The 25,202-nt window shown below is 43.6% G+C and overlaps 2 protein-coding genes and 1 long non-coding RNA gene across 5 annotated transcripts in view; 2 read left to right on the top strand and 1 right to left on the bottom strand.

The window, feature by feature from the left end:
• Positions 1–6,638, top strand: part of LOC149340986 (condensin-2 complex subunit G2-like) — a 46,291-nt gene extending 39,653 nt beyond the window's left edge. Inside the window, exons 21-22 of the mRNA XM_089549939.1 lie at positions 1,671–1,770; positions 5,464–6,638. Of these exons, the coding sequence (XP_089406065.1) occupies positions 1,671–1,770; positions 5,464–5,603 (240 nt within the window). The 3' untranslated portion in view covers positions 5,604–6,638. The remainder of the gene's footprint in view (positions 1–1,670; positions 1,771–5,463) is intronic.
• Positions 6,639–7,411: 773 nt separating this feature from the next.
• On the top strand, positions 7,412–22,209 carry LOC149340987 (uncharacterized). 2 transcript variants are annotated; one of them, XR_016283685.1, is made up of 3 exons: positions 7,412–8,872; positions 12,254–12,346; positions 21,690–22,209. It is a non-coding gene; the product is annotated as an uncharacterized LOC149340987 (long non-coding RNA). The 2 variants fall into 2 exon arrangements; XR_016283684.1 differs by lacking the exon at positions 7,412–8,872 and having other exon boundaries at positions 11,601–12,346.
• Positions 16,019–25,202, bottom strand: part of Naxe (NAD(P)HX epimerase) — a 33,567-nt gene continuing 24,383 nt past the window's right edge. The window contains exons 3-4 of one of the 2 annotated variants that reach the window (XM_089549942.1): positions 24,785–25,043; positions 16,019–22,174 (exon numbers count right to left, since the gene is read on the bottom strand). In XM_089549942.1, the coding sequence (XP_089406068.1) occupies positions 21,954–22,174; positions 24,785–25,043 (480 nt within the window). In that variant the 3' untranslated portion in view covers positions 16,019–21,953. The remainder of the gene's footprint in view (positions 22,175–24,784; positions 25,044–25,202) is intronic. The other variant, XM_089549943.1, reaches the window with a different exon arrangement.

Raw genomic sequence — 25,202 nt, forward strand, 5'->3', positions numbered from 1 at the left:
GGCCTGCTTGGCTTCTTGCAAGTGATTGAAAAATTACTATAGGTTTTGTGGTAAGGTGGAGGTACCTGAGCATTTTTGCCTGAGAAGTTAAGCAGCTTTTGCTTTTAGAATGTGCCTAAAGACCCTTGGGTCCTTCCGTTTGAGATATAAGAGCTTTCCAAAATGCTCGTGATAAGGGGGAAAGGGGGGGGGGGGGGGGGGGGGGGGGCATGCCAAAAAATGCAGCGGGGCACAGTGGTGTCGCTCTATTGCTCTTTAATAGCAAAGTGAGCCTAGGGCTGCATATCATCAAGCCACCATTCGCTAAAGTGATGAAGCGTGTTTTTATTTTTGATGGCCGCTTTGCATCTCTAGTTAATCAAAAAGCACGGTTTGTATTTTTTTCATTGACTCTTTAACAAGCGCCCGCTACACACCACTGTGCACACGTAAATCTGAACATACAGTTTATGGAACATCAAAACCATGAAAGCAGTTCAATAACATTTTGTATTGAAAAAATGCAAAGAGTCTTTGTTTTGCAAAGTATTATTAAAATGAAGGTAATAGCTGGTACAGCTGAAATCCGCTACAATGGACACAGGACCCATGAATATTTTTCGCTGAAGCAGAAGCTTTGTTGTCATGAAATTATGCCAGAATGTTGACTTATTAGACTGGATAGTTCATTAACGACGCTTACTTTCCAAAAATCTGTCAGCTTCAATCTTCCACCTTTTCAAAATCAGCACCGTGGCGTAATTTTTGTGGTACTTTGGAAATCTCTGACAATGGATGTGTTTTTCGCGCTAAACGCACCAGCTACATTTGCTATCGAAATGCACATTTTTCTTCTGTACGGGCGCTCTGCCGTGGTGGCTCAGTGGTTATGGTGCTCGGCTGCTGACCCGAAAGACGCGGGTTCGATCCCGGCCGCAGCGGTTGAATTTCTATGGAGGCGAAATTCGAGAGGCTCGTGTGCTGTGCGATGTCAGTGCATGTTAAAACCCGAGGTGGTCAAAATTTCCGGAGCCCTTCACTACGGCGTCTCTCATAGCCTGAGTCGCTTTGGGATGTTAAACCCCATAAACCATAAACCAAACCATAAACCTTCTGTACGGGCGCAAAGCAACGGGCATGAAGTCCTGCCGCATTTCGCTCCGAAATTGCCATTTCTGGGCTTCGTAAGCTCGAAATATATAGATATTTTAGTAGTTGGAGGTCGAATTTAGACCTTGAATCTCTTTAGGCGGGAAGTTTAGAGTGCTATGTCATTTTTACGAAATCGAAATTTTAGCATTTTTGGTCATTGCGAGACCTGTGTCTCCCCTTAAGAAATTAATTTCCTGGCGTACTGTGGAGATACAGGGGACTCTTGTAAATTCACTCTTTGTTCAGACTCTTTGTTCAGACTTCTGATTTATTGAAACTGAGGCCTTGGTTCTGTCAACATCAAATGCGTAAAAGGGGCTCCACTGAAATCAAGCTACACATATTTCAAACCACTTCTCATTCCTTTCAGGCTTGAATTTATTGAGAGTCAACCGTACAAGCTCATGATTAGTAGTGGTTCTTTGTTAAGGTTGTTGGACAAGAGCAGTAGGTGTATAAAAGACTCACAGTGCTTGCATAATCCCAGAAGCTGTCTGAGGAGCCTCTATTGTTGTCCTCATTTTTTTTTTTCTTTCTAGACCTACTTAAAGATGGCCCGCACTGTGCTAATGACTTCATGGGTCAACTTCCAGTTCGTTGAGAAGGTCCTAACCTTCTTGGTATTGTGCAAAGAAACAGGTGAGGACATGCTTTCTCTCTGTGTGCAAAGAAGATTTGCCATGGGTTAGGTAGATCTCGTGAGCCATTAAACCTTTGTTCCTTGAGCATGAAAAAAACAGCGTCAAGGAGTGCCAACAACAGAGGAGGCTTTAATTAGCTTTGTTGGAGAGCACTGATGGCCACGCATAAAATTAATACGAGGCAGTTTGCAGTAGCACCACGGTGCCGCTACGTTTAAAGCGAGATGTATCCTGTGGTGTGTGTGCCATATGTTCGTGTTCTGTTCACTGTTTGCAAAAATTATATCGTGCCATGACACAGTTGTTGCATCCATCATGTTATGAAAAGTTGGCCTAGATCTGCATGTAGTGGTTATAGCGTTCAAAATCCTCATTGGTCCAACATCCAGAAATCCTCATTGAATACTTTCTAGTGGCAAGAGTTACATGGGTACATCAGAAAAATTTTGGGAGTTAGCTCATCGCGTTTCCTAGAGACCTTATCAAGTGTATGGTGTTCTCTGTGATGAGCTATGCACTACAGCAAAAAAAAAAAAAAAAGTTCGCAGAGGTGCAGGAGATGACATCATTGCAGTTTCATCAAAAGGTGCAAGCAGAGCCGCAAAGAAGGAAAGGCAGGCATTTCTCAGCGTTGATAAAGATTAACATGGCATTCACAGTTGGGTGGGGTGACCAGCTTGGATGATGGGACATGGACAATTTAGAGAAGGTGACAGGACACATTATCGACTTTCAACCTCAATGAAGGCCAGGCGTGGCAGTAATTGCATTGCTTTTTTCAGTGATTTGTAATGTAAAGGATTAAATTTTTGGTCTGCTAATTTGGTAATGTAATGAAGTGCTCAGGGGCATAATTCTGCAGCAAAAGTAATGAATTAGCCACTGTAGTGGCTCAGTGGTTGTGAGGCTTTGCTACTGACCCAAAAGACGCAGGTTCGATCCTGGCCGCGGCGGTTGCATTTTGATGGAGGTGAAATGCTGAAGGCCTCAGTACTGTTTTATATCAGTGCATGTTAAGAACCCCAGGTAGTCAAAATTATCCGGAGCCCTCCACTATGGTTCCTCATATCCCGAGTCGCTTTGGGACGTTATGCCCCATGAAACCAAACCAAAAGCAATGAATTGCTTTCATTAAATTGCACCGCTGGTCTTTGTGTCAGCAAAGCTTTCGTCTTTTCGTGTGCCCAGTAGTGCGCCTTGAAATCAGGAACGACTCCTGGCAAGCCTGTGCCAGCGCAAAGGATCAGCAAGTAGAGACAGAATTAAGTATGGCTGTGCGTCCGAAACCACCACTGTCCTCTGTAATTGGTTCACTGCCTGCTGGTATTCAATGGGTCGGCAGGAGTGCATGTGTTGAGAGCATCCCGCAAGCAGCAAGGTGTGAAGTGCTCAAGGGCCGCCAAAGGGGCAGACGGCGCACGTTCAAAACCAGTTAGGAACGCGCAGAGGCACTCGCAAAGTTACATCGGCTAAGGGTGCCTAGTTCCTCTCATCACCACGGGGAATGGAGAAACAGGTGGAAATAGGCATGGTGCAAACGTTACCCAGCACAGGCTGCTGATGTCGATTTCTGGGAGATTATTCGCGGTACAGTGCTCACGCTTGGTGTGCAATCAAATTTTTGTACCAAGTAAATGGCATTTGCTCTGGTAAAGTACTTTTGTGAAAATCTTAGAGGCAGTTTAGCCGACGGAAAAAATGTTTGCGAGGTGCGGTCCGCCCATCCGTTTTAGGTTAAGAGCCATGCAGTTGTGTGGGTTTGGCAGCAGACTTTTTCAGCTGGGTGAAGGGCTTGGGGAAGGACGAGAAGTGTTGACAACGCTTTAGTGTCAATCCACTCCGCATCCATCTCGCAAGATTCACATCTAACTCGGGTAGCTTCTCAGTGAGCTCGAAGTTCTTGTGAGACATGGCAATGCTATGCTCACATCTGGCATTTTTTTCTGCTTTCTTCGCATACGTGTAGCATTCATCATTCTCACGTTGTGCGCAGAATAATTTTGACGCTCATCTATGTTTGCAGTGAAGATCGCGGCTGTGTGGCGAGTTCCCGCATGTGGGCTTCTGGCACCTGCATGGAGTTGCTGCGGTTGCACTTTGCTATTCATTTCTGTTGTGCAACATGGTGACTCCAGCGCCCTGCCATTTCTTTTTAAAAGTGGAGGTCTGTACATCATTCAGGGTTAGTGTAGGCCTTATGCACGCTACAGATGGAAATGCTGACGACGTTTCAGCCAGCACAGGGGCCGATCAAAACGGGCCTGGCTCACAAGGGTAAGGAGGAATTGCTTCTAAGTGAGGCAAACACAAGTGTGCGAGAAAGAGCGGCTGAGCTAGCTGACATAAGTGAAAAACTGGAGAGCTTGTAATGTGGAGGAGATTTAATGAAGCTTTTTTAAGCTTTGTAAAGAAAAGTGACAAGCCACACATCAGCACATTTGAGCTACCGTGCACCAGAGTATGTGCAGCGTATCGGCTTTTCAACTAAACATTGCGTCACATATTTCGCAAAGGCGTCCTCTTTAATTGTACAGCATAAAACTTGGTATTTTCGAAGACCTCTGAGGTGCTACTCTGTGCCACTATTAACAATCTTAACGGCATAGCACATCTTTACTACATCACACTAAGGCTTTTCTAGCATTGTTTACGAACCTAAAAGATTTGGAAACTAAAAGTTGTATGCTCCAGAGTGCTTCTTGACCAATGTTCTATACTCGAAAGTACTCCAGATTCGAAATTTAGGTGCTGCAGACTGCTCCTAATTAGACTTTTCTCTGCTCCAAAGTGCTCCAAATTGTAAATTTTAGTGCTTCAAAAATTGCTCCAAATTGAATTTTACCAGTAGCATCACTGCGCACATCAAAGGAGGTAGAAGTAGTGGGCAACAGTGGAGCAGCGTGGCAAAGCTAGATTTTATAAGCAAGTGGAAACACGAAACGGGATAAAAAGATATTTAAAGTAAAGAACCAAAAAGTGTCTAAAAAATAAGGCTCCAGCCACATCCATAAGTACAAAGGTGCCGACAAGTAATGTTATCCATCTTTTCTACTTTCTTTGTCATGCGTACTGCCTCCCCTCATCTCTGCTACTGATGTATATATTTCAGCTTAGTTTGGCCTGCCTTCATTAAAGCTGACTGTTAGCAATGTGCCCTGTCTGTCTCTACATGGCACTCGTGGTAATACAAGACGTTCTATGTTCGGCGCAATGGACGAGGGTGGCACTGGTGAACACTCTCAAGGTTAGGTTACACTTCATATAAATACCCCTGAAAGCAGAAGATTGGACAGCCGTCGCCGTAACTCAGTTGGTAGAGCACTGGACGCGAAATTTGGAGGCCGTGGGTTCGGATCCCGCTGGCAGCATATGGTTGTTTGTTTCTTCTGCTTTCTAACCAATTATCTTTAAATAATTACCCTATTAATCTGCCATTGATGAACACCTCAGGTTAAAGAACAACAATCCCCTATGCTCTTTGGTCTCGGTGAATGTTGGCTTCCATCATGTATGTTGTAACGAGCCCCTCTTTTTTTCTTCCCTTGGCTGCTTAATGTACAACTCTCGCACAGGTATAAGACCCACTGTCATTGGTAAGGTAGATTAGCAACTTCTTGTGTATTATAAACGATGTTGTGTTCGCTGGCGAGGAGCAAAATGAAATGCAATGCCAGTGTGATTTTCGATGCAGTGAAAGGGGACCAGTTGAACGCGGACATCGACCTTGTGCCTCCAGTTGTAAAGAAGTTCAAGGTGCTCTATGTGAAAGACAAGCTACAAGCTTCTGTCATAGATGCCCTTTTGGACAAGATCAGCTTTCGAAACCCTTGAACACCTAGCCATGCATTGTGCAAGGGTTTAAAGAGCGCTGTTGTTGAAAAGGGTATATAGACAGCATAACAGTGTGTAATTGCACTAGGGCTGTTTTTGTGGTTTTAACTTCCTGACCCCCCCCCCCTTTTCACCTCTGTTTTTGAGTTTTTTTTAACATGGTAAACATGTATCATGTTTCAGCTGGCTATAGAAGCTCTCGGAACTCATAGGTTGAAAAAAGGTTGAAATTTTTTTGCATCTGAAGCATGCAGCCTCTGGAGATTTAATGCTCTGTACAGCAGTACAGAGGTGCAATGGCATTACTCATTGCATGCTCCACATCAAATTGATTTTTTATTTTTGGCCTCCTGTGTTGTGAAAACTTTTGCGAGTACCCACGCATATAACTGTGGTGTACACATTTCTATCAAGAGTTTCATTTGCATGCAGAGGATTCAGAGCTGTTTTTGAGTTGTATTTTTTCCAGACTGCAGTTGGAGCAGAGTGGGTGTCATGAGCTTTTAGAAACGGTGCTTTTATGGTACACACTTTTTAACTTGTTTTTCCTCATTTGTTTTTTGGGGGCTTATAAGCAGAACTCGAAATTTCCTAATTCAGGCTAAATGCTAATCTGAGGCCAGGTTGCAGGTTCACGGCAGCTACCCAAATGCAGCCCAGTGCAGCCCAATGCAGCTACTAGCATCTGAGGCATCCTAGGATGCTCTGTGCCTCTCAAATCTACTCTCAGTGACAAGATAGACTGCAAATTTTTTTTATGGGCTAAGCGTAAAGGGTTATGTACAATAAATTTCGTTGCACATTTCTTTTTTTTTTTTGCGATAATACGTAAGACCTTGGTGTATATATATCACACGTGTTGTATTTACTCGTGACCAGTGGATAATTTATAGTTGAATTTCTTTTCGTGCAGTTTCAATTTCAACTGCCAAGCGATGGCTGCAACTCTTGAGGCATGAAAAAAGCATGTTATATATTAACTGCTTCTTCATTCACTTTCATTCTGGCTTTAGAGACTAGGTGGCTTTAGCAGTGTAGTGAATTAAAACAATGAAGCAGATATTATGTCACAGTTTGCCATGCCTCGCATGACCTACCTGTATTTTGCCACCATAGCACCATCTGGCTGTTGAAACCTGAACCGAAACAGCATCAGAGGAGAAGTTCAATTATAAATTATTTACCGGTCACATGCAAATACTTGAAAATGATCCATACATAGTAATATCTTGCGCATCATTACAAAGAAGAAAATATGCAATCGAAATTTGCCGTCTTTGCAGTGTTCTGTAACTTTATCGTAGCAGCTTTGAAAAATTCTCTCACCTCAACCAGAGGAAACCACTCACAAAGCTTGCGTATTGGTGTAACTTTTGTCTCGTGCCAAGTTTAACAAAGATACTTACGCGGTTCAGCCGCACAAGGTGCAGAATCAAAATCGTCTGTAATGAGATTGAGGAATCACAAGCTACCAACGCCAGGTTTTTGCCGAAGGGCGTTGGCGGTGTTGCCTGCGGAGGAAAATGCCACGATGCGGAAGGTGCTGAAGTGAGCATTGCGAGGTGCGAGGTGCGCATGTCCTCTGATCGCCACACCGCCAGCCTTTGATGGCTTTCGGTTTAACGATCTTGGCGCAGACAGTTATGGGTTTGCATCATGCACGGCAGACCACGAAATTATCATTATCAAACTTGGTACCAGTTTGCAAGCTTTGTGCACGGTTTCATTGCAAACGAGCCTCCAGTTGAGATGGGAGAATTGTTCGAAGCTGATATGACGAAGTTGCAGAACACTGTGGTTCTTTAAAGGGACACTGAGGAGAGCACTATTAATATATTTTTTATAGCAAAATCCGATAGTTCGGCATGTCATGGCTTTGTTGCCACTTGGCCGGCAGCGAAAAATGCATTGATTTCTAAGAAATTTGGATTCGAAGTTGAAAAGGTTTTTCCCGCCGCTGTGATTCAAACTTGGGATTCGGCTATGACGACAGAGGACTAAGTGACGTGAAACATGACGTGACATGACGTGATGCAGACTCCGTGATTTCTGGCTGCCAGCAGTGCGGCCTAGCAGCAGCCGAAAAGAAAGCTACCGCCGGCCGCACGTTGAAGGCATCTATCGGCTATTGCGGCCGTCGCTACAGTCGCTTCGCTTACGTTTGCACCGGCGTTTTGCGAGCGTTACGATGGATCTCGTTCTCGAAGTCGTCAACGAAGTTCTCGCAAATAGACACCTTTAGCATACCGTGTACCTTGATACCGCTAGCGGAATACCGGGAGCCCGCCTAACGCCAGCGAGCAGGCGCTGATTGGTCCCGATGCTTCAGGCGAGCGCGTAGCTGCCCGGCACGTGGCGCCATCTGGCGACGTCAAGGAGATTTGCGCATGCATTGGCTGCGCCTCAGTGATTTGTGCTTCTCGTGTCCTAGCGTTGCTAGAACCATTGGTTCTCGCAACACTGTTTTGTTATATGACGTCATGACGCTTGTACTTGCGAGTTTGGCCTGTGGCGGCGATACCTGTATTTTGGTTCTTGCTCTTTTCTACGTTACAAGAGCTTTGTTGTCAGTATGAGTGGCGTTTTTGTAATCAGGAGCTGGTATTCTGTCGATACAAGCCAACTTCAATTTCTCCTCAGTGTCCCTTTAAAAGTAACTGGTGGTAGTTCCACCGTATGGCGTGCTTCTTCAGTTTCATTCTCCTCCTTGTTGTATATTTCCATTTCACAGCGATAGCTGTGTAAGGAATTGGCTCCTAGGTGAACGGCATCGTACCATGTCTTAACCAGGAGCTCTAGTGTTCACCAACTAGCCAAGAACAGCATTGCCGAGGTGGGCATCATAGCAAGTGCACTCATGGAGGTGGGATCAGTGGGGTTTTTTTGTTTTGTGGACAAGTTATCGCACTTATACAGTGCTTGTGATGTGTGAAGTTTCCTGAGCTATTTCTAGTCACCTACTTCTTGTGCTCATAAGTGGAGCTTTCCTATTTCTTGCCAAATGCAAACCTGAGGCAGCTTTACTCTTTTGACCACACCTAGCACACTGTTATACTGGAGCATGTTCCTTGGCTCTGCAGCGTTGTTTGCATAACATGAAGGAGAAACGAGGAGCAAATAGTGGCAGTGCCATTTGCCGCGGCATGATTTGTGGCACTCCGTGCGCAGCGGCGCAAATTAATGCTTGCACCATTTGAGTTTCTCCGCAGAGAGTTCACCACTGCGGAGTGCACCAAACGGCGCATTCAGGAGAATGTCTCGTTATGTAGGTGTGTGACTTTTTTTTTTCACTGGCTATGCATTGGGCAGGCATGAGAATTCCACTAGTCCTTTTTTTGTATTTTACTTTCCTTTCTTTTTTGTTTTGGACAATTTCTTGCACCTGCACTTTCATATTCAGTACAGTCGACGACCGAAAATTCGGACGCCTGATTTTTTGGACGTTTGATTATTCTGACTTTTTCGCAGCACTGCGACATGGCCCATAGAGCCAATGTATAAGAGCACCTGAAATTTCGGACGCACCGCAACTGACCACTCGATTTTTTGGACCTCGTTCGCACTTGCCGCCAATACCCATGCCGCCATTGTGTACAGTGGAACCTCATTAATTCAAACTGCAGGAGAGATCGAAAACTTGATCAAACAAAACGAAATTCAAGCTTAAAGGGAGCCTCTTAACTTGCGATGCTGAATTTCTGTGCAAGTCGGCACATTGCGCCCGCGTGGTTTCGAATTCATACTGTTTTTGAATGTCTTCCGCCGCACGAACATTAACCGTAGCCTCAGTTCACGGAACTCATCTGTGCCGAGTCTTTCGTCCCAAGAGGTAGCAGCGAAGCACGCGGGAGTCGTACGGCCTCACAGAGACGGCGAGCACGGTAGGAAACGGTGGTGCATTTCAGAGCAAGGTCAGCGTACCCGCAGCAAAATGCACCGCAACCTGACTCTTCTGTTGTAAAACCGTAAACAACTGGCGCTTCGATGACAGGCAAGACGCCTCATTATACGCAAGCCACCATATGGAGTGCATATCGCCGGATACGATGCCGATTTTAGCTCTAGTCGCTAGGCCTAATGGCGAAGGCCAACACCAACAGAGTGCTTGCTTCGGCTGTTTCTCAATTCTTATTGTTTTGCCATCTTCGCATTCTCGTTCCCAACCCATCGTACTGCGGGCGCAGCGCAGTTCCCGCAGCGGCGTGTTCGCTTTCCCGTTTAGACTTTGTCCCAACCCGTGCGTTCATCGGCGACATGCCGAGGGCAGCGCAGCCAGGCTGAGCTCGTGAAAGCGGTCGCTGCCCGTCATCCGTGCATGTGTCGCGCAGCGAAATATAGTCCTGAGGAGCTTTAGAATGTGCGCAATACAACTTGTCGCTTCCTCCAGCATATTGGTAATAAGTTCGTGATTTTTTCAGTGAAATTTGATTTTCCGGGCTGCCTGATTTTTCGGCCACTTTCGCAGTCCCTAGAGTGTCCGGAAAATCGGTCGCTGACTGTATTATCCTCTTTGTGTGCAAAAAACGGTAAGGCTTATGGTGGCAGCGGTTATTGAATTGGGGATTTTTGCATCACATGATGTGTGAAGTTTTTTGTAAGTGAAATAACTGCGTGCATGAAGTTACTTCACCTCCATCAATCAAGTACTTCGTTTTCGTGCTCTTGTTTGATTTGTTTCGTGATTTATGTGTGCTAGCTGTACATGTGCATCAGTGATACTTTCATTAATGATACGTGCATTTTTATTTGCTTTCAGTACAAGAAAGTGTCTAGCGATTCGTAAAAATTTTGGTTTGTCCAAACTGCCACTGAAGTAGACATTGTGTCATGACTTAATTTTAAAAAAACAACCTTTTTATGGCTAGCAGTTTGCAGTGTTTATTCCCTCATCTACTTTTTTACTAAATATACTGTCACCAGGTGTAAATAAGGTTGCTCTTCCTATTTTCCGAGCTTATATACGTGGTTGAACACCGTTGCAAAAATGTTTGGCAATTTTCATTACTGCATTTGTAAATTGCACAAGTTGCCTTCATGAAGAAAAACAAATGATGAATGGAATTTTTATGTGCAATTTTTATGCGTGAATGAATGATTCTGAAGAACTGATGACTGTTTTTCACCTTATGTTTTTCTAGTGAGTGCAATCCTCAAGTGTCACTTTCCTTGTGAAGCAGCTATAAGCATAATGCGATATAATTACTGTTCATCGATGCAGACTAGCTCTGGAGGGTTTACACCAATGTGATTCGTATAGCTTACTTCTCATAGTGAATGTCACCACAATTGTAGTCCATTTGGATTAAGGAAAAGAAAATGTTGTTATAATTTTATTAGGGTCAAATGATGAGGTCCAGAGGTTGTCTTCTCGAGTAACTGACATCCTAAACAGATATTCTATTATATTATCCATTCTACTTAAAACGACACTGCCAGAAATTCATGAAGGTCATAGAGGAACTTCTCTGATTATATGGATGAGAAGCAAATAACAAAAGTGGAACTTAAACGCGCTTTTTATGCTGCAAGCCTGTTGTCTTGCATTCCAGCTCAGCTCAAAGACGCGGGTTCGATCCCAGCCACGGCAGTCACATTTCAGTGGAGGCGAAATGCTAGAGGCCCGTGTACTGTGCTATGTCAGTGCTTGTTACAGAACCCCAGATGATAGAAATTTTCCCGAGCCCTTTGCTACGGCGTCCCTTGTAGCCTGAGTCGCTTTGAGATGTTGAACCCCATAAACCAACCACAAAATTTTTTCCTTTCATATAGGGGTGTGCGAAGAAATTTTTGAATATGAATAAAATATGAATATGCAGAAAAAAATGGCTTCGAATATCGAATAAAATATCTGTTCAGTTGAAGAAAAAATTATAGAAAAAGTTAGTCAAATGTTGTCCTTATTTTTTAGCGTGCGATCTTTGCAGCCAAAACAGGTGGGATTTTTACAGTCGTTAGCCCTGCCGATGACACCTTGACTTGCCCCCCCCCCCCCCCCCTCCTTCGAGAGTCCCATCCAAAATTCTGCAACTGGGCTTTCGTGTATGTCACGGTTGGCCAAAATAAAGTAATGAAGCTCTCGCTACAACTGCTGTGAAGGTGACAGGGTGAGTGCAGTGGACATGGGCATTAATTAAGAAGCACATTATGCAAGGATCAAACAAAAAAATGTGCTGTTTTGTGTTGCGACCTTTTGAAGTGGGTGGTGGGCCATCTTGTTCTCATCACATGGAATATGTGGGAAAGCCCACTTGCGGAATTTCGCATGCGGTTCAAGCCTAGTGGCATCCAAATGTGATTGACGCACGCAATAAACAACGGAAAGCAACGAGGACACCTTTTTACTGTTTTCCCTGCGCTCCGAACTCAATCTTTGGATTATTGGTACAGGTATCATGGTTTTGCCATGGTGAAGGTTATGAAAGTTGGTACGGTGTTCTGTCGCTGGTGAATATTCGTGAATTTTTGTTTTTTCAAAAAATTAATAAAGATATTCTATTCATATTTGAAACTTTGACTATTCTCACACCCCTACTTTTGTGCATTTTAAAGGCTTTACTTACTTTGATAATCTTGACTGAAGTTTTTTTTTACCATACATTGTGCTGTGCTGTTGCGGGCAGATATTCACACACCCCACTTTTATGGCATAGTCGGTGCAACATGCCACCTGACAACCGTGGCAGGCAGTAGCAGAGTGAAACTTCACCTGCCGTGGCGAGGGCGGAGGAGTGGACAACCGGAAGGTAGGCTGCCATGGAAAAGTTGAAGTTAGGAATGTGATGCGGAAAATGGCGAGAAATAAACAAGACTTTGAATGAGGGTGACCTTCGTCAACCTGGAGAAAAAAAATATTGCTGTGACTGGGTTTCGAACCCGGGGCGGCGCGAACAGATCAGCTTCGCTCGCCGCTGCACGAGAGCACTACGCTGTCGTCGCAGCCAATCATGCCTCGTGCTAAGCTGCAACTCACACTTGCGCTGTGCATTGCATATTGTTGTATTCATCAACTTCCATCTATGCGCAAGTCACGAAAAAAAAGGAAACGTGTTGCGCTTTTGGTTATGTGGTGTCAGTGTCCACCTGCAAAAACCTGCTTTTGCGCAATATTTTGTGGTTAGCGATGCTATACTGCCAGCAACCTTTTTGTTTTTACCAAATGTTGTGCTGTGCTGTGCCGTTTTTGTTAAATTTGTATCTAGTCTAGTCTGTATACTCGGTTTCATACCTCAGGTGCAACGCTGTGAAAGGTACGGAAGTAGCCGAGTGGTCGAAGGCACGAGAAACAGCAGCAAGAGTGCATTTATTCAAGCTCATGATTAATGTGTCATGTCAGGCTTATGATGATGATGATGATGAATGTATCATTGATTGCGAATGCAGGCAGCGCAAACAAGAGTGCTGGCTTTGAGAGCATTGCACCTGATGTATGAAACGGGTCTGATACCATTGTGGGCTGTTGTGATGGCATGGCCTCATCAGACATTTTGTCACCTTTTTTTTGCCATGCCACTTGGGACAGTGCTGTAATAGCCATCTTGAATAAAGCAGAGCTTCCCAACTCTTCTTGGATTGGATTGGATTGGATTGGACTTGGGGCTTATCCCTTTGTAACGGGCGGACATTACACGAACGTCCTAGCCAACTTTGTGACGCTACGGCGAAGACTGTCCCGCCGTGTTATCACCACCACCTAACGCTTCAGTCCACTCCAATTTTCAAGGCGGCGCTTAGTTGTTTCGACCGCCCTGGCCTTGGTAATGGCTTCCTGGTTGTTCATTTCACTGTCGCCCGCACCGCCCTCTGCCGGTTGCCCTGTGTCAAAACCTAGCGCCTGCGGAAGGGTACATCCACTTGGTTGGCAGGGGTGGAGCGATCGACATGACAGCACCACATGCTCGATCGTCTCCTCTTCCTGTCCACACATCGTGCACAAGAAGACCGCATTGTCCTGGCCAGCAATCCGGGCTTGCCACTTCTTAGTGCGCAGCACTCCCGCCCGAGCCTCGAAGAGTAGGGCGTAGGGCACTCTCCCATCCACATTTTCTTTTTTTTAGAGAGAAAGCTCTTTATTAAGAAAAGCAGATACTTTAGCTAGTATGTTTAACTTCCCAACATGATACTCTGTATATGGGATGTGGGTATATTCACTTGCCTTTTTAAAATAATGTAATGAAATGAAATGAATGTAAATTCAGAGTGCTTCCAGGGGATTGGCTATGTGATCATTTTTTACTCCAGCCTTTGTGAGAAAGTGACTCCATTGATACCAAAGCATGTCTTTTTTGCCATGAGCAATTTCTCTGAGCATTAAAGGAGAATTCGAATGCACTCTCTTCCCCCTTAATGCCTAAATTATGAAGGTATAAAAGAAAAATAATTACCTTTGCATTATGCTAGCCAGTGTACCCACAATCAAAAGCAATTATCAAAAATTTGTTGGCGCCGCTAAAATTTGAGAAATCAGTATGTCGAGAATTTGCAACAGTGAGCATTTGGTCCATTTTGCGCAGCAAGTCAAGGTTGTGTGAAAGATTTTTTGAAGGCCCACATTAGCAGACAATCTTTATCCAATAAATGTCTCTCTATTCTTGCCTCAACTGCTGTCAGAGGGCGAGCAGTTGCAAGTTGGCACATTTGTACCCACTTTTTCTTCATCCAGCTTCCTCACAGTGAAGCCAGATATGGTTATCGGACAGTGCTGGCTACTGAGAACATGCTGACATCAAACTTTGTATCCATGTATAGTAATGAGTACACAGTGTGCAAACAGTATGTCACAAATTCAAGATGCTGGACTTGAAAGGGTTAACACTTAGAAATTCATGCCAGGCACAATTTCAAATAGTATAGCCAAGAGCAGGCAGAAACGTTGCATCGTGTGCATTTCTTGCTACATATTATGCATTTCACATGGAGGGACGATTGCAACTGCTCATACGAAATGCAAAAAGAAGCCCAACGCCAACAATGAGCATATTAGCAAAAAGGCCACCGCGGTGGCTCAGTGGTTGTGGTGCTCGGCTGTCGACACAAAGGATGTAGGTTCGATCCCAACCACGATGATCGCATTTCAATGAAGGCGAAATGCTAGAATCCCGTGTACTGTGCGATGTCAGTGCACGATAAAGAACCCCATGTGGTTGAAATTTCCGGAGCCCTCCACTACAGCGACCCTCATAGCCTGAGTCGATTTGGGACGTTAAGCCTCGCAAACCAAACCATATTTGCAAAAAAAAAAAAAATTCCAGAGGTGCACTTAAGTCCGCTTAGGTGCAGTAATGCAAAATTTCTCTTACTGCGTGTCCTTACTCCTCATGCACGTCTGACATATTGCCTCCGTCATCTTGCCTGTGAGCCACACACACATGCTCTCTGCTGGACCAGCGTCGTACATTGCGAGTGGGGTTCAGTGGGTGCCGCATGATGGTGCTACGACTGCACTCCAAGCACGGAGGTAATTTACCAGAAACGTATGTCTGTAATTTAGATGCTCATAATTAGTCATGTACACCTCAGTGCATATCTCGAGGTTACGTTTTTGAGACATCTGTGCATTCACTAGACTCGCCTTTATTGAACTTAAAACATTGAACCGTCATGGCGGAGTGGAAGCGTTCCCGTCTCGAACGCCGGAGGCCTGGGTTCGATTCTCACTTACGTTTTCTGTTCATCATTTTTATTCAGTTCATGCGGACCTGCTCTGTCCACAACTTCCATCCACAGCGCCCGTCCACAGCTTCCGGTGACGCTACTCATGAGCCAAGAAATGCTTTTGCACTGAAAAAGTAGGAACGTACACTGCCACTCTGAGGATCTGCCAAATATACCTAGATAGATACCTGGAGCATGCCAACTATGAATCTTTGTATGTGCAACCTTAAAGGCACTCTATACATTTCAGGGGCACAAAGTTTTTTTTGGCATCACTGAGCAAAAAAAAAGAAATGACTCGTGCTCCAATGTTTAATGTTTCAAAGGCACACGTTAGCCAAGGTTCAGGAGGATGGACTGGTCACAAAATCTACAATACAACTTCCCTGCGGCGAAAATTCCTGAACATTGATGACTTACTTTGGGGCAACAGTTAGGAAATGCCAACGCCGTCTAGCTATGATTCATTCTTGCTCCTTGCACAGTACTCCACTGATTGATAGCAGGGCATCCAAAAGTGGGGACACAAACGTAGACGATGCATGGCAAATAATGATAGGCAAACTGGTGCTATAAATGAAACCTAACCACAGTGGTCACTACAGTGGTCAGCTGTTGAGTGTAAAGTCAGTGGAATGTATCCTGACCGCAGCGACTGCATTTTGATTGGGATGAAATGCAAAACTACTTACGCTCTGTGCAATGCCATGCGCTTTGAAGAACCCCTGGTGGTCACAATTAATCCACAGCCCTCTATTACACAGCTTCATGACATTAAGATAACTAAAAATTCAAACTACAAGCATGCATACAAATGCATGAGAAATGCCAATCAGAGAGCTTTTATTCCTTTCTTTTTTCGTCCCTGCACACACGACAAGCACAACAAGAGCAAGTAGAAAAATGAGAACCACACTGTCATAAACAGTTATATCTTAAACTGCACTTTTGCCCAGCAGCGGCAGTTTTTTTTTTTTTTAAGTGCCTATATTGAGCAGTGCTCACACTTGTTTTTGGCTGAGAAGTACATCAAACAGCCGCACAGCCAAATAGATTTTGGCCATGTGTTAGACAAGTAACAGCAAGATAGAAAATGTGTAAAAATATAGCGAAACAGCTGCCAATGAGCACACTGTTCTGGACACACAGCAAAGTGAAAAATGGGGAACCTTTTCCAGTGGGAGGTGTGCATGCAAAGATGAAAAAAGTTGAACGTGTTGTATCCACAAGCTGTCGAACTAGAGGGTCATTGGAGTTGAAGCTAGACTAGGTTACAAACTTTTTCCGAAATACAAAATGCAGTTGTCAAAATACAGAAAAGGGAGAAGTGCTTTGAATTGCAAGGTGCTAACATCTGCATTAGTATGGAAGATTTGGCAAGAGTGAGAAATGGACACAGCACAGGTGGTGATTGGGGAACATTCCTGCTGCACCATGAAGCCTTAAGTATTGAGAGAATGGAAGTGGCACATCTTATATGCATTATATTTGGGGTTACATTCTGTACATGTGGGCCTCAAGTTTGGGCGCTTTAATATCAACCAGACAAGCAGCTTTCGCCTGGCACACAAGCAGCGAGTTTCTCATTCTGCAATTCCAAAGGCTTCACTACACTGTGACTTGGCTTGTGCGTGATAGTAGACTCCTAACTCGGCACCCTAGGCACATGTACGCACACTGCCACTACTGAGCTTACTTGAGCAACAGGCCGCTCACCCCTGCCCTCACAAACACGCACTGTGCTGAAGAAGGCTTCAGACATCTATAAAAATGCCTCACACCTATGAAATAGCTCGGATTGCTCGCATAATATCTTGGCAGCATGCCAGATGACCAACACAGCACTGCTACTCTACACAGTAATGACACCAATCTATTGCAGTGCTTTATTAGAGGCACACCAGGCAAGAATTGTATTTCACACTAAGATTGCTGCTAATTTCTATCCAGTAAAGCACCTACCTATTCTATTGCAGTTCTGGAGATGAAAACTAGGCCACCCCCTTGATGTAAAGAGCTGTTGCATGTTTTGGTCTATTGAATGTTTTGCATAGCTAATATTTCCAAATGGGCTTGCCTTTGTATGTTTGTGCAAAGAAGTGCAATATGCCAAAAACAAAGCTTCAACAATGTCTGCGCCTTCAAAAAAAAAAGGGGGTATGCCTACTCCTGTTAATGCGATACCATTAATTGTGTCGTTCACAAGAAACACCAGGGTCCGTCCATCCCCGTCACAAAAAAGGCAGGCAGCAACCTGTCCCAATGAAATAAATTCAAACAAATTCAATGCAATTTCCACCTGCCCACAATGACACTGCACATCGGTTCATTGGCTGAGAGATAGACAGCCTCTCGAAGAACTATCTGTGCAAAAATGAGCCTTATGGGAGCTCAAAAAGGGCAGCCTAGTTTTCACAAGCTCCAACAGTGGCTGGCGCTTGCTGTGCTTGCTACCGACCGCATTTCTCTACTTTCTCTTGTCCTTTTATGCCCCCTCATCCCTCTCCCCAGTGCATTATTTTAACAAATATATAACTAGCTTTCATCCTGGACTGAGATTTCGGTGCACTATCTTAAGGCAAGCTGGAAATTTGAAACTTATTTTCCTGAAGCCACAGCTTCTCTGCAGTGCCCATCGGCATTCACACATGTGCCCTCTGCCTCCATTACACAATGAAGAAAAAGAAAGTCTGGCCAATGCAACCATAATTTTACAAATCTGAGGCAGAGTGTTACAATTTCAGCTTGTAAGGCTTTGCAGTACTTCGAAGGACTTGTTAATGGCAAACTTTAGTACCATGCTCATAACCTATGTGGAAATCTATTTGGATTATTGCTATGAGAAGCTTATACAAACCGGTATACTGTGAAATTGCATCACCTATGTGAGATGAATGCTTGAAAATATTACGCACCCAGGACATTAGGTTCATAAAATAGCATTGACTCCTTTTTTTAATGCCAGAGGTGTTTTCAGTGTGCACAGAGTTGTGAAAGCATGCTCCAGCAGTCAATAAACCACAAATCTGGCATGTTGGCGGTAAGATACGAACTTGTTATCGCCACCCCATTGACAGGCAAGATGATTTGTTTGAAAGACAGAAACAACTGTGATCCCCTGCTTGAGCAGATGTGGCTTTCCATTTCAATCCTAATTCCAGCCTCATACAAATGCTATGCATTTACAATTAAAAACCTTTGCGTAGAGCTTCACTGCAGATAACATGTATCTCTGCCCCCAAATATAAGTGCAGATTAAGAGGTGCAATTCGCACCCAAGGCCTAAGAAACAAAATAATTTCACCGAATCATTGCAAAACATAATTTTTGTAATATTAATGATTATGTATGTGTATTAATAAATGTGAATGTGTATTGTAGGAGATTGTATTGGCATAAAACCAAGAAGTTACTTTTCACGTGCAATCCTGTATGCGGAGCTCCATTTTTGGATTCATATATATGCATCCCATAGTTTCTTGACCTTAACTGATTACAGAATGCTCACTGTATGGTAACTTACAATGACCTATGTTTTCTATTGGTGACCAAGCAAATGTTGGCGTTTATATTAACTGGTACATCGGAACTATATACAGACACACTTAACTATAAGCATTAAGAGTGAAGGGCTATTTCTGTAATGTTTTCACAAGTTTGGTGAGCCTGTCTTGAAAGTCAAAGCTGCAAAAGAGCACAGCTAAAAGCATTTCACAAAGTGCAGTTCAAGGTCTGACGTTTCAGACTTGCTGTAAAATTGTGCTGACAAATTGTAGTTTCAAGAATTCTATAGAGACCTGCAGTGGAGGCATTGCCTCAGAATAGTGCTGTACTGGGACTTCTTTGCTCAACTACTCGTATCGCTGTAACATACTGAAAGCTAAAAAAATAAGGGTCATGAACATGCTGGAAGCGATGCTACAAGTGATGTTGACATTATATGGTATTACACAGATCCATGAAACATAAATCAAAGACTCAAATCAAAAACAAAGTGACAGTCTGGTTTTTTTACGGGTGCCTTGTTCACAATAAAAAAAAGTGTTGCTTTTCTTCCTTATTTTACTAGTCAATATCTCTGTTTTTATATTTGGCAAGATCCGTCCTGACCAAACAAGTTTTTGCCAAATCTTTGACTTCACTGCCCACAATCTAAAGGCAACTGCAGTTTTTGGTATCTGTGATAGTATGTTTCTGTATGCTTGAAGAATGAGTATAGTATTTTTAACTAGAGGTAACCTAAGTGAATATCAAAATAAAGACCCATTTTAATTTGCCTGCATCATGAAGTGCACATAACATGAATTTTGCCAGATGTATTTCGAAAATAGCACAGTGCACACTGCATAATGCAACGGTAACTGTCTCACAACACATGTTGCATAATCAAATGACCACTGCCTGAAAATTGTCAGTGAGCTGTGTTATGCCAGCTTCATGCTTACGGTATGCATATCACTGCTAAAAGCATCCTGTGCTCTCAAGGTCACATGGGAAGTGAACAGCCATGCATTTGTCATCTGATGAAACTTTGGCAACTTCTCAAATCAGCAGCATGTTGCGACAGCACTTGCCAGGCATGTACAGCCGACGATTGATTAGCTGTCACTGTGACAACTTTCAATCTAACAGTCAAATGCAGATGTCTAACATGGACTGTTACACAAGTGTCCACTGGCACTCGAGAGGCATCTTACAGCAAGCAGAAAGTCTATACGAGTACAAAAAAATCAAGTACACACTGCACACATGGCACATCTAGTCCTAGATAGTAATGAATGCAAGAGGAACAACTGTCGGCAAAATCTAAATAATGTACAATAATGTCTGCACTGAGCACAGATCACATATTCATGTGCTTGAGCATGGCAGCCTGCCTGGTTGTCAGAATTATACTTCGCAATAATAGTAGCATTAGTGTACTCATTCCCGCTGAAATACAAGACTTGCAGCATGGAATTTAAAAAGTTGACACATTGATGAGTTTACACACAGTACATTTTTTGGCTACAAACATAGACTCCAACATTGTGCAGACAAACAACAATACTCTTTGTTTGGCGCATCACACACTGCAAAACATCCATGAGCTTTAACCCTTGCACTGAACTGAGGCACACAAGCACTACTCACATTCAACATTCTAGATTTGGCTGCAACCATTAAACACATGTCAAATAACAAATTTCTCACCAGTTAAAGGTTCCAGGCTTATTAGTTCTGCAGGCGATTCTTCATAGCATGCAAGGTGTGATGAATACTAACTTGGACATAGTTTAGAACAGTGTAGAGGAAGAAGCAAAAATGCAAAGACTTAAGGCAGCATATTCTGAACACGTAAAAACATAAGGTTTGTTTGCAAAATAATCTACAATGTAAACAGGGTTTTTCAGGCTTCCACCATTCTTTTTTTCCATGCACATCGTATACATACATCTGTTACCAGCTCAGCAGCTGCTAAAAGCTTGTAAAAAAATACCTCCTAAGCAACATACAGACCAATGTGCAGTGCACTTATTACATCAATGACATAGCACTGTGACCAGCTTCTAAAATGTTCCTTCTCTTTACATGCTTGGCCTGACGCTGAACTAAGTTGCGACACAAAGCACGGCCTGCTCCATGATTGGACACTGATTTGTTTCAAATATGTTCTGAAATTAACTGCATTATGTTCATGCCAATTTTAACCTAGCTAGCTTGCAAATTTACGAAACCAGCGTAGGCACAAAGAAGGTCTGTGTACTGACAGCAAACAGATATAACTCAGCTGACAGTATGTAAGGTTTATTAAAAAAAAAGGTTCATGAGCTACAGTAAACAGCACTGGACCTCTCTGACCGGGCTCCTCTCTCAAATATAGCTCCTGTCAGTATTGCCAAACCATTCACACAAAATAACAGCGTGGACACACTGGCCCTGCACAAAGCACAGTGCAATTGGCTGGGCAAAAAGCAGCAGCATTCTACTCAAACCTGCATCAGCTACATAAAGACATCCTCTAGGAAGGCAGAAGCAATTGCCCTAACAAGTTCTCCAATATACAGGTGAACAACAAAGACAGGGCTACTTCAGATCATCAACTTGCGCTGACGATTTCCCTATTTGTGCTACAACTTTACCCGTCTCTGGTGACGGTGATGACAAAACTGCCCCAAGGATGATTTCGTGCAGTTGGGCCTTAGGTGTGGAAATAGGTGTCCTTGTCAGCTCAGTACCAGCATAAAAACTTGAAACAGTTGAAACAAAGCAAGAAAATATTGACGATTAAATGTCCCTTTTGGTTTACCGTATGCTCAATTCAAAATAACAGGGAGCTTGCCCTCGGTCTTTGATAAGTGCACACTGCTATCAAGCCAAAACAGTTTGACACGTGCCTGTAGATGTGTACTTTACTAATGCTGACACAAAACGACACCTGTCTTTCACTTACAGCATCAAAAGACAGATCACAACACTCAGTGAAGTGGCAAACCAGTTGAACAGAGCTCCACATCCTTGGCACGCCACTAAGCATGCTGAGACGCAAGTGCTTGGCTGTCTGATGGTGACAGTGGAGCACAACTACTGCTGCTGGTGAAAAGACAAAAAAGTTGGCGCAGCCCACGACTGGCAAGTGTTATCCACCTCTCAAATGTTGAGCCCCACTGAAAGAAGAAAAAAAACGGGGGGGCCATCCAAGTGTTACTTGTATGGGTCTCACGAGGAGGTTGGCGGGGTGAGGAGGACACAACACTCGGTGCCCGGGTAAGGTGGCAAGTTGAGCTCGTACTTTGCTGCCAGCGCCGGAGGCACAAAGCGGCCACCAAGCCAATGCAGGCGGCCCTTGAAGTGGCGGCTGCACTGTTTCGGTGCTGTCAGGGACACCAAGCAGTCGGGCTGCAGGGCTTCCGCGTCACCTCCGGTCTCCACGTCCCAGCCTTGTCACCAAACAGGAACAAGAGGTTCAAAAGTTGTTGGATGTTGTTCTTTACTCCTTTCAATGGCTTGCTTTCAGAGTTATGCTCAACTACCTGCACAAAAGTATACTTAAGCTATTTTGCGGGAGGTGTTTTCTCGAGGGTCACCTTGAGAAAAAAGCTCCAGCAAAAAATAACTGTAACACAAAAGAAGAGGATGTATGAGTGGTAAAATTAGGAGAAGGTAGTAGCAACTCTCACAGGCATCATTGTTGTTGATTAACTTTATCTACAGATACAGTAAATTAAACTAAAACACAATCTAAAGGCAACTACAGTTTTTGGTATCTGTGATAGAGCTGTATGTTACATTTAATATAGCTATCCAAACTAGGTGCACGTGTAATATGGCCAAACTTTACTTCAATCATGACACCACTGAATGCGGAATGCGTCCAGATGAAGTACAGCTGCTGCTATATTCTTGTACATATATAGAAAGAAATTTCTATATAGGTACAAGAATTTTTTCATGCCACTCACTGCTCAATGCACTTGCCCATAGGCCAATAATGCCACACCACCAACCTAGGTCGTGAGCTTGAAGCTAGTGCTGCAAACAATCACGCATTCAACATAATAACTAGGCACTGGAACTTGAGGACACTGTGTAAGTATATTACCCATTTTTTAAGCCTTTTGCACATGATGACTTAGAACAAAGAGTTATATGCTCATAAACACCTCCAAGCAACTCTCCAGTTCAGAAACAACATTGCAATGCAACAGTTTTCCACACCTAGTCATATAAATATACCGTTAGCTCCCATTAATCTGAGTTCCTTCGAGTCCTGGAGCTTTGTGTAAATACTGGAAGTTCAAATGGTTAAAAATTTTTACATAATTGTAGTTCTGGTTCAAACTGCCCACTACCAACGCTTGCACATGACAAGCTGGCATATTATTTCCAACAGGTCATTATTAGTGGAAAATCCACAAAGCCTGTTTATTTACTCCATGACTGATGCATGCTCTCACAGTACAGCTTTCACCTCTTGCTGAATGGTGACACAACACATGAATATGCATGAGATGTAGGCCATGGAAAGCAAGAAGAATGCATGTGTATTGCGTTTCATGGCAGTGCTTAAAGTCTGGCTCCATCAAAAAGGGGTCTCTAGTGATTCGAGCACAGGTGGAAAGGTAGAGAGAGAAAGTGGCTGCCAGCCTGTTTTACACATCGTTCTACACAAATGTGTGCAGTTATAGTGCACAAAGAACTGCATACATACAGAATGAAAATAAACAAAGATAGTGCAAACTAGAAACATCACTAATCATTTCTGGGAGCCGGGAAAGAGGAAGACAGAAAAAAAAGATTCCAAACAGCTTATGGCCATTTTGGGTTTGGGGAGCCCGGAAGCTTTATTTACTCGTGAAAGTTGCCGGCATGGAATTTGCACTGTATTTCCCATTGTTATTGGGTAGCCTTGGAGCTGAGTGGCCAGCTCTAGACAGACTCGTGGTGTGAGGTCGCACTTTTCCCTTTTTCTTACAGCCTTTGCGTAGTGCTGCCGTTCTTTCGTTTTTCCCTGCCTTATGTTTTAGAAAACATGTTAATGATTCTTACTAAAAATCAAGGTGAAATTTTCGAAACAATAGAGAAGAAATGTTTCAACCACCACAGGCAACAGGAATAAAAAATGGTTCCCTGCTTCAAATTCATGGAGTCTTTGCATTCTAGTGCAGGGAGTCTCGGGTCCCTCATCAATACAATTTGAGGGTCAGGAAACCATCGAGGCCCCCCTGGCGTTAAGAACTGCACACAAGCAACTAAGACTGTCATGAGCCAAATGCAAGGTTTAAAGTGTCTGCTTTGTGGATAAGAACTAAAAGGTTTCTAAAATAGCATAACTTGTTTAGGAGAAGAATGAATTATTATTTATAAAGTAGCTACAGACAATGTGACTATCAGACAGACAGCCTTGCCAACTAACGTACAGCTCAGTGATGCTCCATACTCTTGTAGTAGTTGCAAAGCTCGCATATCAACTCCCCAGTGAACCGATTAACTGCCCCGTGAGTGTCTTTTCTTGACTGCAAATGGCACTGCAAGCCCTTTCCTCTCCTCAGCGGACATTACTGGAAGGAATGGGATGTAGAAATGAACCGGAGACATGATGTGGGATAAGGTTTGAAAATTTTAGTAACAACGTAGGTCCTAGGAAATTTCAAAATTCATTTGAATTGACCTCATCTACAAATCATGGAAGCTGAAACTAATCGTAGTCAACTGCACAATGCTTTAAAGTTGTATCTACACAATTACATTTCTTGCTAATGCAAGTGACGTGGAAAGCATCTCCCAGAGTAATGGAGAATTTATGCCATACCTAAATCGGTAGTTCCCAGTGCCAATTATGAGGGGGCTGCGGATTATGAGCTGGAATTACATTCATCTTAGCATGTGTAAGATCTACCTATCCAGTATTAGTTATTAAAGATATTCGCATAATAGTGACTGCTCCCAAGAAAAACACTGAGCACTGGAACAAATTCCACCTTGAAGAATTTCCCTATGCACATTAGACAGAACAAACTGCACTAATATCTAAGATTGCCAGTGCTCACCTGAGGGAATGTCAATGCTGACGACTGGGATCTTCACCTTCTTGATCTTGTCAAGCACATCGACAAACTCTGGCCGCACAGGAGGCTTGAAGCTGAAGCCAAACAGGGCATCCACCACCACATTGTATGAGTCGGCAATCAGCTGCGAGTCTGGCAGGAAGGACAGGAAGGGCACCTCCATCTCCTGGCACTGCTTAGTCAGGTTTTGGAACAGGGGCTTGTTGGACTGCTTTGGGTAGAACACCGAAGGCTCATAACCCTGTGTTAGTAAAGAATGAGGGGTGGAAATTTTCACATCTGCTCACAAAATTCACACCACCTGTGCCACAAAGATATCACACCAGTTATTTATGTTTTGTGCATTTATGTCCCTGTTCTGTTTTGATAATGACCGACATAACTAATAGCAATCGCAAGA

This window comes from Amblyomma mixtum, chromosome 6 (genome assembly GCF_055824585.1).
Source record: "Amblyomma mixtum isolate Tamu chromosome 6, ASM5582458v1, whole genome shotgun sequence".
In the NCBI taxonomy this organism is placed as follows: domain Eukaryota; kingdom Metazoa; phylum Arthropoda; class Arachnida; order Ixodida; family Ixodidae; genus Amblyomma; species Amblyomma mixtum.